Genomic DNA, 18194 nt, shown 5'->3' on the forward strand with positions numbered 1-18194 from the left:
AACAATGGATAAATGCATAAAGAAAATGAAATACATAAATACACACACACGATGGAATACTGAATTTTGTCTTTAAAATAAGGAAAGAAATTCTGATATATGCTATGACATGGGAGAACCATGTAGATATTATGCTAAGTAAAAAAGCCAGTCACAAAAGGACAAATAGTGTATAATTCCTCTTATATGAAGTTTCTAGAGTAGACAGAAAGTAGAATGGTGATTGCCAGGACTTGGGAAGAGGACAGAATGAGAAATTATTGCTTAATGAGTACAGTTTAAGTCGGGGAAGATGAAAATGCTCTGGAGATGGCTGGTGGAGGTGATGGTTGCACAACAGTGTGAATGTACTTAATGCCACAGAACTGGAGACTTAAGGGTTAAAAACAGTAAATTTTATTTTATAAATATTTGCTCACAATTTTTTTTAAAAAAGCAAAGTGGAAGTCAGGTTGCAGTAAAGAAGGGTTTTATATGCTAAAGTAACACTTTAAAATCACAGCAGCCCCAATTTTAAAAAATCTTAATATCTCATTATATATATCTGCATCTCCAAAACCAAGACGTCTTCACTGCACTGCAGTTGACCAAGCTCAGATATGACCTAATGCAAAAACCTCTCTTTGCAGCATAAACCAAGATAGGGCAAAAGAGATGATAAACCACATGGGATTCAGTGTTTGGTTTTTCATTTCTAGCTGCTACAGTCTTAAGAGATTGGGGAACAGCAACTATTAGAATAATATGTAATGTTCCCAGCCACTGGGGAAACAATATTGCAGCAGCCTCATTATGGTGCTTTGTTTTAATCTGCATAATGCTTTTCATCCTCTGTAATGTGAGATCTGCAGGGTCTGATTAACAGAAGAAAGGTCATTACTGATAAGTTCTGATCCCAGGAATAATTTGAGCCTGCCTGTCACTTTGGAGTAGACAACTGGACGTACTCTTTGCTACTCAAGAGTCATCTGCCCAATACTTCTGCTCCTAACGTTAATCATATTAGTCTATATTTACTATTCACTAGACTAGGTTGCATCTTTCAGCTGAAGTGCTTGGTGTCAAACTGCTCCTCCTCTCATCAGTATCCATTCTGATAAGAGAGCTGTGACTAAGAGGCAAATTCTGCAGCCCAAACAAGTGCATGAGCAAAGGGATTCGGGGGAATTTTGCCTGGCTGGGACCTTCCATTCCCTTTCCAGTCCTAACTCTGTGGCCATCAATAGTGAATGTACCCTCCTTGATTACTGCCTGAGGGTGTTCCACACCTCCCTCTCTATGACATTCAGAATTCTGTACATAGCCCACTCCAAAGGGTATTATTCTCAATGAACCCCCTTAGCCAGAGGCTGCTGAATTTTTCTGTTCCTTAGAGTCCCCAGCAGGGTATACATTTAATACATTCTTTTTATTTTTTTTTTTTTGAGGGAGAAGTTTTTAGGATGAAAGAATACAGCTACATAAGCACTAAGCAGGAGGGGAGAGCACACCTCAGCATCAGAACAAAAAGACCACTGGAGCAAACAGAGGACAGCAGGCAAACTCACCAGGTGAACAGCTAAAAGAGACTTACAAAGAAATGCACTGAATTCTCATTCCAAACCACAAGCTTGTCACTAACCCCAGCAATATCTAAAAAGTCATTCTCAAAGATGAACTAAACTTTGGCTTAATGCATTTCAAATAAAGGGAAAAATTAATATATTAATCACAGAGTTCAAACCTTATCCACCTTAAGAAAATCACAGATCAGGAGAAAAGCCCATCTGCAGTGCTTCAGTCTCTATTTCTGTGAGCAACCAGAGAATAGGATGTGAACTTGGTGCTAATAAAATGCTCATTAAGTGAAAAGCATTAAGATGTTAACATGAAGAGATTCATTAAGGGCTTCAAATTACTTACCTTGAAAGTTGTTTGGTTAGATGAAGGTCAGATTTCAGTCTAACATTTTTCTTTTTCTCTTTTGACTAATTAGGTTAAAATTCAGCAGACATCTTCCCTAAAGTACAAGGCCTCACTGGGGTAGCCTGCTCAGTGGTGGCAGGAAATACTTAGCATAGAAGTGTCCAAGCAAAAGTTTCAAATGTTTTCCTTCTAGCCTTGCACACAGTCCCTCAGAGTATTTTTCCTTTGTAGATCAGCAGATCTGTGAAGGCACCTAAAGTAACAATTATACCAAACGGAATTTTAAAGATGGAGACATACTATTTTATTTTCCTTGTGGCAAAGCAATGCAACATCCCTAGAGGGGAAGGAACAAACATAAGGCCCTGTATATTAATGACATCAGGTGTTTCAATAAAAATAGCCGTTTCTAAGCAGTTGCATTTTAAGAATCTCTCTGAAGGATCAAACAGGAAGAGAGAGACAAATTGTTTAAACACAAATAACTTTGACAATTAAAGAACTAGCATGACTAAGCCACGAAAGACAAGTGAAAAGCAAACAGACTGACACTTGAGCAAATTTAGGCCTCCAAGCAAGTGGAAGTATTTTTAATTTTCAGTCACAATCTAAACTCAAAAAAAAGGTCTGCAGTCTTCCTGCAGCTTTTCATTTGCTGGTGAGATACTATTAGGGTTGCCATTACATGCAGTACATTCCAGAAGATCCCAAAGACATAACTTGTATCTGTCATCAACTGGCAAACCAGTCTCAGAGGCTCTTCCAGCTGTTAGGTGTCTTAAAATTTCCCATGCAACCTAATCCCTTCCCATGATTATCAAAGAACATACTAGAGAAGAAGTGGCTAAGCTTGTTCACTCTGCCTTAGAATCCTTTTCAGGGGCTTCCCCAGTGGTCTAGTAGTTAAGACTCTGTGGCTTCAATCACTGGTTGGGGAAGTTCTGCATGCCATGAGGTGCAGCCAAATTTAAAAAAGATCCTTTCCAGGTGTTGCTGCTGCTGCTAAGTCACTTCAGTCGTGTTCGACTCTGTGCGACCCCAGGGACGGCAGCCCACCAGGCTCCCCCATCCCTGGGATTCTCCAGGAAAGACCACTGGGGTGGGTTGCCATTTCCTTCTCCAATGTATGAAAGTGAAAAGTGAAAGTGAAGTCGCTCAGTTGTGTCCGACTCCTAGCGACCCCATGGACTGCAGCCCACCAGGCTCCCCCGTCCATGGGATTTTCCAGGCAAGAGTACTGGAGTGGGGTGCCATTGCCTAATACTGTCATATATCCTGTGTTTCTGTCCTCTCTGTGCTGCATAATCCCCCCCTTCCTCAAAGAAGCTATAAGCCATGCTGTGCAGGGCCTCCCAAGATGGACAGGTCATAATAGTTCTAACAAAATGTCCACTGGAGGAGGGAATGACGAACCACTCCAGTATTCTTGCCTCAAGAACCCCATGAACAGTATAAAAAGGCAAAAAGATACAACACCGGAAGAGGAGTTCCCCAAGTCAGAAGATGTTCACTATGGTACTAGGGAAGAGTGGAGAAATAGCTCCATAAAGAATTAAGAGGCTGGGCCAAAGCAAAAACGATGCACAGCTGTGATTGTGTCTGGTGATCAAAGTAAAGTCTGATACTGTAAAGAACAATACTGTACAGCAAAGGACTGATGCTGAAACTCCAATACTTTGGCCACCTGATGTGAAAAGCTGACTCACTATAAGAGACCCTGATACTGGGAAAGACTGAGGGCAGGAGGAGAAGGGGACGACAGAGGATGAAATGGCTGGATAGCATCACTGACTCAATGGACATAAGTGTGAACAAATTCTGGGAGACAGTGAAGGACAGAGAAACCTGGCATGCTGCAGTCCATGGGATCACAAAGAGCCAGACAGGACTGAGCGACTGAACATGACAACAGTGGGAATGAAGACTTAGGCATACCACATTTTTGCCCTCAGAGAAAAGAATACTCCTTGGACCACTGTTATTCAAAGCATCAAAGCCTATCCACAAAGAAAAGCAAAACATCTTTTAAGGGTAACATATTAACATATATAAAAGGGATAAATGAAGACACACATAGGAAACATTCTAAATACTCAAAATACTAACCCTGAAAAACAGCATGGCAATTCCTCAAAATACTAAACACAGGTGTGCTCCACACCCACCAGAGATGCTCGGAGGGCTCAAACAAAACCTTGTGCACACCAGGACCCAGAGGCCCCACAGAGACTGAGCCAGACCTGCCTTTGAGTGTTTGAATGTCTCCTGCGAAGGCATGGGTCAGTAGTGGCCTGCTGTGGGGTCAGGGGCTCTGGCTGCAGCAGACCTGCGTCACGCAGCATGCGGCATAAGCCCTCTTGGAGGAGGTCGCCATTAGTTCCACCATAGAGCTGCTGAGCAGACTGCAGAACAATTACACCAAAGAAATTCTTACACTGTTAGGAAAGTTATAGGACCCACAAAAGATTTCCCAATCTGGGGATCCAGCAAAGAGATTGAGAACCCCCACGGAATTTGACTTTGGAGGTCAGTGGGATTTGATTACAAAACTTTCACAGGATTGGGTAAACAGACTCTTGGAGGGTACAAACAAAACCTTGTATACACCAGGAGCCAGGAGAAAGGAACAGTGTCCTTACAAGAGACTGAGCCATAGGTGATTGTCAGTGTCCAAGAGTCTCTGGCAGAGGCATATGTCAACAGTGGCCTGCTGCAGGGCCAGGGGCACTGAATACAACAGAGTGCACAAGTTCTTTTGAAGGAGGTGCCATTACCTTCATTACCCCTACCATAGTTTGGCCTTAGGCCAAACAACTGAAAGGGAACACAGCCCCACCAATCAACAGAAAATTGGATGAAAGATTTACAAAGCATGGTCCCACCCATCAGAACAAGACCCAGTTTCCCCAACAGTCAGTCGTTCTCATCTGGATGCTTCCGTAAGCCTCTTATCCTTATCCATCAGAAGGCCAAGAGAATGAAAACCACAATCACAGAAAACTAACCAAACTGACCACATGGACCACAGCCTTGTCTAACTCAATGAAACTATGAACCATGCTGGGTAAGGCCACCCAAGGACAGGTCATAGTGGAGAGTTCTGACAAAACATGGTTTACTAGGGAAGGGAATGGCAAACCACTTCAATATTCTTGCCTTGAGAACACATGAACAGTATGAAAAGGCAAAAAGGTATGATACTAAAAGATGAACTCCTCAGGTCGGCAGGTATCCAATATACTACTGAAGAAGAGTGGAGAAATAACTCCAGAAAGAATGAAAAGGCTGGGCCAAAGCAAAACAGTGCCCAGTTGTGAATGTGACTGATGATGGAAGTAAAGTCCAACACTGTAAAAAACAACATTGCATAGGAACCTGGAATGTTAGGTCCATGAATCAAGGTACATTGGAAGTGGTCAAACAGGACATGACAAGACTGAACATCAACATTTTAGACATCAGTGAACTAAAATGGACTGGAATGGGCAAATTAAATTCAGATGACCATTATATCTACTACTGTGGACAAGAATCTCTTAGAAGAAATGGAGTAGCCATCATAGTCAACAAAAGAGTCTGAAATGCAATACTTAGGTGCACTCTCAAAAATGATAGAATGATCTCTCTTTGTTTCCAAGGCAGACCATTCAGTATCACAGTAATCGAAGTCTATGCCCCAACCAGTAGCGCTGAAGAGGTTGAACGGTTCTATGATGACCTGCAAGACCATCCCCAAGATAAAGAACATCCTCAAAAAAAAAAAAAAAAAAAAAAGAAAAAAGGCAAAATGGTTGTCTGACAAGGCCTTACAAATAGCTGAGAAAAGAAGAGAAGCTAAAGGCAAAGGAGAAGGAAAGATATACCCATTTGAATGCAGAGTTCCAAAGAATAGCAAGGAGATATAAGAAAGAGATAGAGATCTCTTAAAGAAAATTAGAGATACCAAGGGAAAATTTCATGCAAAGATGGGCACAATAAAGGACAGAAACGGTATGGACATAACAGAAGCAGAAGATATTATGAAGAGGTGGCAAGGATACACAGAAGAATTATACAAAAAAGATCTTCATGACCCAGATAACCACCATGGTGTGATCACTCACCTAGAACCAGACATCCTGGAGTGTGAAGTCAAATGGGCCTTAGGGAGCATCACTACAAATAAGGCTAATGGAGGTGATGGAATTCCAGTTGAGCTATTTCAAAAAATCCTAAAAGATGATGCTGTGAAAGTACTACACTCAAGATGCTAGCAAATTTGGAAAATATGCTAGCAGTGGCCACAGGACTGGAAAAGGTCAGTTTTCATTCCAATCCCAAAGAAAGGCAATGCCAAAGAATGTTCAAACTACTGCACAATTGCACTCATCTCACATGCTAGCAAAGTAATGTTGAAAATTCTCCAAGTGAGGCTTCAACAGTAAGTGAACTGAGAACTTTGAGATGTTCAAGCTGGATTTAGAAAAGGCAGAGGAACCAGAGATCAAACTGCCAACATCCGTTGGATCATAAGAAAAGCAAGAGAGTTCCAGAAAAACATCTACTTCTGCTTTATTGACTATGCCAAAGCCTTGGACTGTGTGGATCACAACAAACTGAAAAATTCTTAAAGAGATGGGAATATCAGTCCACTTTACCTAGGACTTCCCTGATAGCTCAGTTGGTACAGAATCTGCCCACATGGCAGGAGACGATTCCTGGGTTGGGAAGATCCACTGGAGAAGGGACAGGCTACCCAATCCAGTGTTCTTGGACTTCCCTTGTGGTTCAGCTGGTAAAGAATCCGCCTGCAATGTGGGAGACCTGGGTTCGATTCCTGGGTTGGGAAGATCCCCTGGAGAAGGGAAAGGCTACCCACTCCAGTATTATGGCCTGGAGAATTTGAATCCTGGACTGTATAGTTCATGGGGTGGCAAAGAGTCGGATATGACTTTCACTTTCACTTTACCTGCCTCCTGAGAAATCTGTATGCATGTCATGAAGAAACAGTCAGAACTGGACATGGAACAATGGACTGGTTCCAAACTGGGAAAGGAGAATGACAAGGATGTATATTGTCCCCCTGCTTATTAAACTTATATGTAGAGTACATCAAGTGAAATGCCAGGCTGGATGAAGCACAAGCTGGAATTAAGACCGTTGGGAGCAATACCAATAATCTCAGATACGCAGATGACACTGCCCTTATGGCAGAAAGTGAAGAATAACTGAAGAGCCTCTTCATGAAAGTTAAAGAGGAGAGAGAAGGAGCTGGCTTAAAACTCAACATTTAAAAAACTGAGATCATGGCATTCAGTCCCATCATTTCATGGCAAATAGATGGGGAAACAGTGGAAACAGTGACAGACTTAGGCTCCAAAATCACTCCAGATGGTGACTGCAGCCATGAAATTAAAAGATGCTTGCTCCTTGGAAGAAAAGCTATGATCAACCTAGACAGCATATTAAAAAGCAGAGACATTACTTTGCCAACACAGGTCCGTTGAGTCAAAGCTATGGTTTTTCCAGCAGTCATGTATGGATATGAAAGATGGACCATAAAGAAAGTTGAGTACTGAAGAATTGATGCTTTTGCACCGTGGTGTTGGAGTAGACTCCTTAGAGTCCCTTGGACTGCAACAAGATCAAACCAGTCAATCCTAAAGGAAATCAGTCCTGAATATTCACTGGAAAGACTAATGCTGAAGCTGAAGCTCCAATACTTTGTCCACCTGATGTAAAGAACTGACTGACTGGAAAAGACCCTGATGCTGAGAAAGACTGAAGGCAGGAGGAGAAGGGGACGACAGAGGATGAGACGGTTGGATGCCATCACTGACTCAATGGACATGAGTTTGAATAAGCTCCAGGTGTTAAGCTGATGGACAGGAAAACCTGGCGTCCTGCAGTCCAAGGGGTCACAAAGAGTCACACAAGACTGAGCAACTGAACTGAGGTGTGCTCAGTTGCTCAATCATATCTGACTCTGGGTGCCACATGGACTCTAGCCCACCAGGCTCTTCCATCCATGGAATTTTCCAGGCAAGAATACTGTAGTGCTTGCCACTTCCTACCCTAGGGGACTTTCCAGACCCAAGGATTCAACCAGCATCTCTTGTGTCTCCTGCATTGGCATTCGGATTCTTTACCACTAGCCCAACCTGTGAAGCCCCATTAAATATGGTTATTGTTCAGATGCTCAGTCGTTTCCAACTCTTCGTGACCCCATGGACTGCAGCATGCCAGCCTTCCTTGTCCATTATCAACTCCCAGAGTTTGCTCAAACTCATGTCCATTGAGTTGATGATGTCATTCAACCATCTCGTCCTCTGTTGCCCCCTTCTCCTCCTGCCCTCAATCTTTCCCAGCATCAGGGTCTTTTCCAGTGAGTAGGCTCTTCGCATCTATCCATTAAACATAGGCTTACCATGCAATCCACCAATTCTACTTCTGAGTATATTTGCAAAAGAAGCAAAAGCAGGAACTGAAGAGCTATTTGTACACCCATGTACAAATAGCCAAAAACACAACAACCAAAAGGTGGAAGCAATTCACATCATCAGTGGATGATGGATAAACAAAATGTGGCACCTATATACTTGGAATATTACTCAGCCTCAGCCTAAAAAGGAAGGAAATTCTGACAAGTGCTACATTGGCAATGAACTGTAAAGATATTATGCTAAATGAAATGACCAGTATTTTATAGTTTTCTAAGTACTATAACATACATAATTCTCATAACTGCTTCTCTATAAAACAACTGATATCCTCATGACCTCCATTTTATAGATAGTAGGAAAGGTCCAGAGAAGCTAAATAAGTTGCTCAAGGTCACACATTAAGTGGTAGAGACAAAAATTAAAAACTCAGTTTCTCTAACTCAAATTTCCATGCTCAAGCTCCTTTCAATACATCATACTGAGTTTTCTGTTTACCTCCACAGTAACACTAAAGAAGGAGGCATTAAAATATAAAAGAAAGAGCCCTAGATTTGGAATTAGAAGAACTATGATTAATTCTCAGATTTGACACACAAGAATTGTGGGACACTTTGCAATTCAAATATCTTCATGATTTAGTTTCCTCATTGGTTAAAAAGTATACTCTATAGGGTTTGACGACTGAAAAAGACAGCAATTTTTGAAAGAACAGTACTTAGTTTAGCACTTACTAAATGAAAATAAATTTTAAAAAGGAAAAAAGTAAACTTCTGCAGGCTTAGCATCACCAATATATTCCCCTGATCTGGTGTTAGTGTGATATTCTAAAACATCTTTCCAGTAATCTCTTGAAAAAACTGACTGGATCTTTGATATTTTCTACATATATTCCAAGTCTAATTCATTAGCAACAATGAAGATGATATAATTACTGTCCGCAGCAAGTTCATCAAGAAGTTTGAGGAATGAAAATGAAGGTATAGGCCTGACTTACAAAGAGAACCATGTCATGGTTATAGGCATCTGCTCTAAGCCCAAGCCAGTCCTTTCTGGGGTATTCAGAAAAAGGACAGATCGATAGTTTAAATCAGCTATTTGATGGCCCCTGGGAAGAATAAGGACAGCAGCCAAACCAAAAGCCACCGAAAGGAAAAGCAACAATGCAGGAGATAAAGCAAGCATAAAAGACTGTGATCAAGGAAACAAGCCCCAGATGAAAAGGCACTGCCTGAAAACCCTAAGTAAATATATGAATAAATAAACACAACATAAATTATACCCATATGCATTTCATTCTATAGTCCAGAATCTGGTGTTTCTTTCAAACACCCACATTTGTCATACTGTCATTCGGTCACAAAGGGCTCTTTAGGAGAAGGCAGTTTGTAATTCCTGATTCCTATAGAGAGTCACATTTATCATAAGGATTTACTACAGTATCTGGCTTATGTGCTAGATGCAAATATACATGAGGTTGTGAGATTTATAAAATTATGTTTGCTGCAAAATGTCTCTGGGGGTTAGGTAAGGCAGATCAACCTTCAATACCCTCAGTGCAATCTTGTTAGCACATCTCACCTGCCTGCTCCCTCACCCCTGCCCTCCCAAAACACACATCTCACACTTTTTCTTTTGTTCCCAGACTTGTCAAATACTAGTAAGTCACTGCAGGGACAGGACATTTTACCTTAAAAGAAAGGGGTGGCAAGAAAAGAAAGATATAGAAATAAATATTGAATCTCAGCTCTGTCACAAATCAGAATCTATACCAAGTTGTAAATGTGCATTACTATTACTGGGAATGTCTGGCAAAACTTACATCTGGAGCTAAATCAAGTTCCCCCATCTGTTGGGTTTGCCTCTTCTACGCAATGTTAATTTTTCAATTGTTTGCAAGAACAATATAATAACTGCTGAGAAAATAAAAAATGATAGGCACAAAGGGAGCCAGAAATGTAACACAAGTCAGCTTTAGGTTTCAAGACACTGAAAGCACATTCTCTCCATTTACAAACAGCTTTCTCCTGTGAGTGTGTGCTATTTTCTCAAGACCCTAAACCAACTCCATGTCTGACTCAATTTTATCCAATACATACAGCACTCTGTAATTGCCATGCTGTTTCATAAGGAACCTAAAATGACTTAGCCCCATGAGCTCCATTTGGCTCTGTTTACCACAAATAGAAATAGCCATGTAAAGCAAAACGTCAAAAGTTCCAGATCCCATGAGTCATTCATTCAACTCATGAAGAAAGGCAGAAAAAAATTTCCAGACAAGTGCTTTCAGATGGCTTATACACAGAAAACACTTTGGCAACAAAGAGGCCTGAAAAAGGTTTGCAACTATCTCCTGGTAAGAAAATTCATAAACGAGCAAATTCTGTGAGCTATTTCAATATGACAAAATGAAAGTCACATGCATTCCTGCTTTTCTTGATCAAATACGAAAATTTCTTCCACTCCTACAGACATAAGGGCTTAAAATAGTAGTGATGTTCAACACATTTCACTTAGAAAGGTACAATAAACCTCAGGATTAACCACAGAACTCTGAAAGAGATAAATCCTCACTTCTTACCTGATATTAACCAACGCGTGAGTCACCTTGCTAGCTGCTTCTTTCCACTGGCCTGCATTGGTAGAAAGCCTCAGGACTGTAAAAAAGGAAAGAACAAAGATGTGTCAGACCACTGGTATTAAACAAATATGAACGAAGACACATGCAGAATATCACTGTTGGAAAAACCAAATGCAGTCTGTGCCAATCTTCTATTTAAGACATCCTAATCTAGAGGAAAAAAATAAGGGCTTATTCTCAACTATCTTTCCTGCAATTTTTTTCCTCTTTCTTTCACTTTCTATCAAAATATTCTACTCCTCTGCCTTGGGTTTCCCTCTCTCCACTCCCCTCTAAAATGTTTCCATACTTAGTTTTTGCATTCAGTTAAAATCTACACTGGGGTGGTGATGTGAAGGTAACCTGATTGCCACATTAATCATTTCCCTAATAGCTGGGGCTGATTTAGTGGAATTGGCCAGCTGAGTAAGTGTCCCTTCCTGTTCCACATACAGTATATCTTTCTCCTAAAGGTCTGAACTGGGTCAAATAGGATAAATAATCTTGAAAGACAGAGGATGGTCATGTTTCAATCAAAGAGTAACCTGCTTTAGCTCCGTTGACTTAACTGTGTAACCTGCAACATGAATCAACTGGAATATTCTTCCCTTCTCTGACCAGAGTCTCTTACACCCTTACTCACAGAAGGGATGATGGAAATATAGCTCCCAGGTGGTGCTAGTTGTATAGAACCCGCCTGCCAATGCAGGAGACGTAAGAGACTTGGGTTTGATCCCTGGGTCAGGAAGATACTCTGGAACCCACTCCAATATTCTTGCCTGGAGAATCCCATGAACAGAGGAGCCAGACGGGCTATGGCCCACAGGGTCATAGAGTCAGGCATGACTGAAGCAATTTAGCACACACACATGCATATATTCTCTATCAGCTATGAGCTTCAGGGCCACACATTATAGTACCTATACTCCTTCAGAAAAGAGACAAACCAGCACAAGCATTCCTTGAAAGAACAAGCATACAGTGGGCACTCCAAGCATATGTTTTTAATGAGTGAATAACGAATATGAACTAAACATGTAGAGAATCTACTATGTGCCAGAAACTGGACAAAGAATATATACAATACAGCACACATATGAGACTCAGAGGGGACAAACAATTAATCAATCCAGCTTATCCACAGAACTGTAAATAATGGGGCTAGAATTTAAACCTGGAGGGAATGGTCCTATAGCCTGTACTTGATACACTGAGTGGTTAAGAGTGTGAGCTCTGAAGCCAACTGTTGGTGTCCAAGTCTAGCCTTGGCCACGTACTAGAGAAAAACAGCAATACTTACATGAAAGGATTATCATGAAAATCAAGTAAGTTATATATATATATAGCCTTAGATCAGTACCTGGCACATAGTAATTGTTACATAAGTATTAATATTAGCTATTATTTATTAAATAGACTGTCTTCCAAACAAATGCAAGAATATACTTAAGACTTTCTCAGAGGAGACAGTTATTTAGTTAGTTAATCAGAGCCTAACATTAAAAAACATATAACCAATCTGCACAAGTACCATCACTACCAACTCCTGACCAGTATTCCTCTAGCAAAAGTAGCAGTAGCAGCAGCTATACTAGAGGGAGGGCATATAGCTGTAATAGGGAAAGAAAACTCATCTGGCTACTCTGCATCTATTTCAGCAGTATTTCATTTTTATAAATTCATGCAATTTTATGAAAGAGAAGATGGAAGCCTTAATAAAACATTATCAGAGTGCTGCTTTCCTAATTTACAAGATATAGTGCAGGGGAGCTCAGTTTCAAGTTAGAGCTTTTCAGTCTCAACTCAGGGTTTCATTAAGTGTATGCACAAATTTATTCATGAATGAACAAAACTGTTTCAAGCAGGTCAGACATATTTTTTTCCACTCAGTTGCAAAAACTGTTTAGATATATATGTTTTCCACTAGACCCTCCATTAAATCATAAATTCTCTGATGGTGAGGATCTAGTATTTGTGGAATTGAGCTGAATTTTACTCCCCTTACCTCAGAGGGGTATTCAACTCTGTTCATGGATTATTTCTCTGTTAACATCCTGTCACTTTTGTTCCTTAGTGAATAGGCACCCAGATGACCTCATCATTGCATTTCCAAGGGAAACAAGCTTTCCAAGCCATTGGCTTTTACATTCTTTTCTAAGTTCCCAAATTTAAACACAAAATTATCTCAAAATGCCCAAACGCCTCAAAGCTAAGGTTATCATTTAGGTAGTACAAAGTATGATACACAAAAACAGCATACCATGCAGCCATTTAAAAAAGAGACTTAAGTAATAGCAAAAACTGGAAACAACCAAATTTTCATGAAAGGAAAGAATGGTTAGATAAACAGTATCCGTACTATGCAAAAAAAGAGAGGAGGGAGAGAGAAACTTAAGAAAACTACCAAAAAAAAAAAAAAAGTTCTATAATAGTTTTTTTTTTTAAAAGAAATAGGATAACATGATCACAATTATGTAAAACTATGCATAAAGTAGACTAATACGTGCATGCATGATGAGTCGCTTCAGTCGTGTCTGACTCTTTGCGACCCCTGTGGACCGTAGTCCACCAAGCTTCTCTGTCCATGGGATTCTCCAGGCAAGAACACTTGAATAGGTTGCCGTGCCCTCCTCCAGGGGATTTTCTCAACCCAGGGATCGAACCCACATCCCTTACACCTCCTGCATTAACAGGTGGGTTCTTTACCACTAGCACCACCTGGGAAGCCCATATGAAAATTAGTGGTCATACCAGAAAGGAGAGATTGTATTAAATAAAAAAATTTGTACCTTGTTTTTTCTTTAGTACTGGTAATTATCTTTTTCTAAAAGGAAAAAAACAGTTCAAAATATGGTATCATTTATGATTCAGGGTAGCTTGTGTCGAGGTCCTTCCTCATCAGAGGATATCACTGCAGTAACTTAACTGCCATAAGAATATTAAATGTGTCTCTTCATCAAGAGTCTCCCTCTTCTAGCCATGATGAAGTAAAAAGACATAATTAACCCTTCTACCTTAAACAATAAAAAACTGAACGAAATATAAGAAACAATAGCTTTCAGACACTGGACAACGGGTATACAGAACTGTGATCCTTGAAGATGGAAAACAAACAAGGTGAGCCCTAGAATTATCCCAGCTTACTGTGTGAAAGTTTCCAACCTACAGGGAGAGAGGAGGAACTTAAACAGAATCCAGAAGCTTGCCAAATCAAAGACACAGAGATTTAGCAGCTGGAGAGGCCAAGGCACCTAGAATTTGTGGTGTAGAGTACTGTAGAGGAGGGAGTTTAACAGGGTATTCTGTAAGTTTGTAGAGGGGTCCTCTTACATCTTTTGCTGAGCACTGATCTGCACATAAGAAAGAGAAAACTACTCAAGGCTGGGGGTAAAGAACCACTGGAAAAGAGTAGAAATTGTGGAGCTCATGGAAGGCTCTACAAGCAAAATAATTTGCATTTCCACCAGCAAGAGTAGAAAAACCTACTAATATATGAATTATCAAGAAGAATCTTCAGATGGGTACTGTATTAGTAATCTGGCCAAATTAGCCTATAATAAAAGTTGCTCTTAACCCAATTTAATAACCCTTAAAAGCAAATCCTAAAAGGATGAAACTGATTCCACACAACATAACTGCATTCCAGAACAAAGTCTAACATTATATAAAGGAACATAATAAAATCAAACTTTACAACATTAACATCACAATGTTCAAAATCCAATTTAAAAATTACCAGCATTCAAGAAGTAGAAAAGGGACTTTCCTGGTGGTCCAGTGGTTAAGAAAACACCTTGTAGAACTATACTCAATATTTTGTAATAACCTATAGTGGAAAAGAATCTAAAACAGAATACACATATGTACACACACACACACACACACACACACCACTTTGCTCTATACCTGAAACTGATACAACATTGTAAATCAACTGTTTCAATAAAAATTTTTCAAAAAAAAAAGAATCCACCTTGCAGTGCAGGGGACATGGGTTCAATCCCAGGTCAGAGAACTCAGATCCCAATAGAGCCCATGCGCTGCAACCAAAGATCCCACATGATGCAACGAAGATCCTGCGTGCCACAACTAAGACCCAATGCAGCCTAATTAATTAATTTAAAAAACCCAGAGAAGCCAGAAAAACATAACCCATAAACAGGAGAAAAATCAGTCAATAAAACAGACCTAGACATGAAGAGAGATGATGGAGTTAGAGGGAAAGGACATTAAAACAGCTATTGTAAATATGCTCCATATGCTCAGGAAGGTACCAAGTGAAAAGAAAACTTGTGTTCACAAAAATCTGTGTACAAAAATGTTTACAGAGGTTTTATTTATAATCCCTAAAAACTGGAAACTTTCTAAATGTCCTTCCACTGATAAATGGATAAGTTAAACTAGCATATTCCCATAATGGAATATTACCCCGTAATAAAAAGGAACAAACTACTGATACCTGCATCAACATGGATAACTTCAAACTAATTAATATGTATAAGAAGCCAGACTCAAAAAACGGTATGATGTCATCTATATACTTTTTTAGAAAAGGCAAAATCATGGGGACAAGGAATAGATCAGTGGTTGCTAGAAAGTGGCTAGGAGCTGATCTCACAGGAGTGGGTGGAGGAGTTGATCTTACAGGAGGTACAGAGAAGAGGGAAGTTTTTGAGATGGTAAAACTCTTCTAAATCTTGATTTTCTGTGATAATTATACTTCTATATGCATTTGCTGAAATTCAGAACAGTACATTAAAAATGGTGAATTATATCATATATGTAAATTATACTTCAAAAAACCTGACTAAAAAATACATTTTTTTCCACCTGAAGTTTCATCATACTTTACACAAAATGGAGAGTACTGAAACATGCCGCCTCCTACTATTTGTTGTGTTTCATTTAGTAAAATTCACTTTCCTCTTTGTACTTTCTTAGTACATCTGAGCATTCCCAGATATCCTTTCTTCTCTTGTTGCTATAGCTGTAAACACTGATCTCATTTGACTGTATACATGGCTTAACTGCGCAGGCTAAGTCGGACATCTGTAAAATACCTCCCCAACTCCAACTCTCCTTCCTTTCCTCACTGAAAGACCTCTTTATTCATCCATTAATGGGTATTAAAGCCTCTGGGGCAGCTCTTCACCCTTGGAAAATTCTATATTCTTGAAAACAAGGACACTGGTAAAAGCCAGGTAGATGCAAACCACACCAGGGTACACTGAGAACATTCTGCCAATGGGAAATTTGCTAGAGGGTTCTCATGGAAAACTTACTAGCCAAAAAAAAAAAAAAAAAGACGTGTGACTTGATATGACAATGGGAACCTCTTATTCTGAGGGGAGCTGACCTGATCCTAAAGCTATTACATTGAGAATGAGAGAGCAGGGAAATTTTAAAAAAAATTCCTCCTAGGCAATCCTTCTTTCCACTCTTTGCTTCTACTCTTCTCCATGTATTCCAAATCCCCTCCACTTTACTCATGATACATACAGGAGTCCCAAGCAGAAGATGAACTTTTCATAAATAGTCCCAACAATAAGGATAAAGTAAACTAATCAACAGTGACAGAAAGCAGATCAGGGGTTGCCTAGGGATAAGGGACAGAGGTGGTAAAAGTGACATAAAGGGACACAAGGAAATTTGGGGAGGGGGGGTGGATATGTACATTATCTTGATTTAATGACAGCTTCATGTACATGCCAAAACTTATCAAAAATTGTATCCTTTAAAAAAGTGCAGTTTGGGACTTCCCTGGGGGTCCAGTGGTTAAGACTCCATGCTTCCACTGCAGGGGGTATGGGTTCCATCCCTGATCAGGGAACTAAGATCCCACATGCCTCAGCATGGCCAAAAAAAAAGAATGCAGTTTATTATATATCAATTACATCCCACTAAAGCTAATAAGCTGGAGCTTTTTAATAGACAGCTTTATTGAGTGGCTTACTATTTCTGGGAAATCTAAAGAAATCTTTCTTGACCTTTAAACTTAGGTAGGTTTGATTAGACTCTACACTCAAACTTACAGGGATACATGACCTCTTACAGAAATAAGGAATACTCATGTGGCTGCAGAGTAAATTTTAGGTGAGCCAGTCACCAAAAGGTTTTTTTAAAAAAGATTTTTATCTAATGCCCACTTCCTCTTCTAAGTTATGCTAAAAATACATAGGTACATTAAAAATCCTTAAAACCTTGTACCTTTTCAAATCACACAATGTTCCTTTGGGATCCAAGCTCTTCTATTTGCTGCTGTCAACTCCCACCCACTCTCACACCCATCTCACTGGCATTCACTAAATCTACAAGCCTCCCTATTTTCTCTCTTTCACAAACATCAAGAAAGGGCTACAGGGACGCTAACCAGCTTTCTACTGAGATGAATTCTGAGTTCCTGAAGGCGAGGAAGTCCACACATACTTTCTTATTGCCTGAGAAAAGGAGACTACTATAGTTCTGTGCCAAGTAAGGGCACCAAGCAACTAGGTGAGAATCTTTTGCAGTCTTTTCCTTTCACAGACCAAAAATCACAGCTGATGGGGAGAGAAAAATAAAAAGAAGACAGCTTACCCATAGAGTAGAGGTTGTCAAAGCTCTGGTGCATGCGGATAATCTCATAGTAGAGTTCATCATAACTGCTGGGAGTGGGCAGGAATGTATCTCCATATGTGATAAACATATTAAATAGGTTCACAATCTAAAAAAGAAGCAAAAGACCATATATAGACATCATACTATGAAGACTCAGAAGGGTATTATCAGTAGTGTGCTATATAGCCAGCTCTTATTGTCTTTCAAGAGCAGTTAAATTTTCAACAATTAGTTGGTTCTTAAACAAAATCATTATTAAAAATTAACTTCTATAAAACTTACCATTCAATAAATTACATAAAGTAATAATTACTGAAAACTCATCACTTTCTAATTATTTTCTACTGTTCCGTATTATCAATCCCCTTGAAATTAATTTACACCTCTTATATCTGTGTAGTGGGAATATTATAACAGTGTGTGTTACCATTATTTCATGAAAGAACACCTCTTATATCTGTGTGGTGGGAATATTATATAACAGTGTGTGTTACCATTATTTCATGAAAGAACCCCAGGTTCTCCAAAGACACAGGAGAAAGTGGAAGCACTAGTAGAGAGATTCTGATCCAAAGGGAAAATAAAGGCCTGGTATCCCCCTATAGTTTAATCCTTAGAACACCAGCTCCTGTCTCAAACCAGCCCATTTTTGC

The 18194-nt window shown here is 39.8% G+C and overlaps 1 protein-coding gene across 7 annotated transcripts in view; it reads right to left on the bottom strand.

Moving 5' to 3' along the window:
* Positions 1–18194, bottom strand: part of ARMH3 (armadillo like helical domain containing 3) — a 166935-nt gene that overhangs the window by 76902 nt on the left and 71839 nt on the right. For all 7 annotated transcript variants that reach the window (XM_004020136.5, XM_012102828.4, XM_027960466.2 and 4 more), the window contains 2 exons: positions 17521–17647; positions 10906–10981 (listed from right to left, as the gene is read on the bottom strand). In XM_004020136.5, the coding sequence (XP_004020185.1) occupies positions 10906–10981; positions 17521–17647 (203 nt within the window). The remainder of the gene's footprint in view (positions 1–10905; positions 10982–17520; positions 17648–18194) is intronic.

This window comes from Ovis aries, chromosome 22 (assembly GCF_016772045.2).
Source record: "Ovis aries strain OAR_USU_Benz2616 breed Rambouillet chromosome 22, ARS-UI_Ramb_v3.0, whole genome shotgun sequence".
Taxonomy (NCBI): domain Eukaryota; kingdom Metazoa; phylum Chordata; class Mammalia; order Artiodactyla; family Bovidae; genus Ovis; species Ovis aries.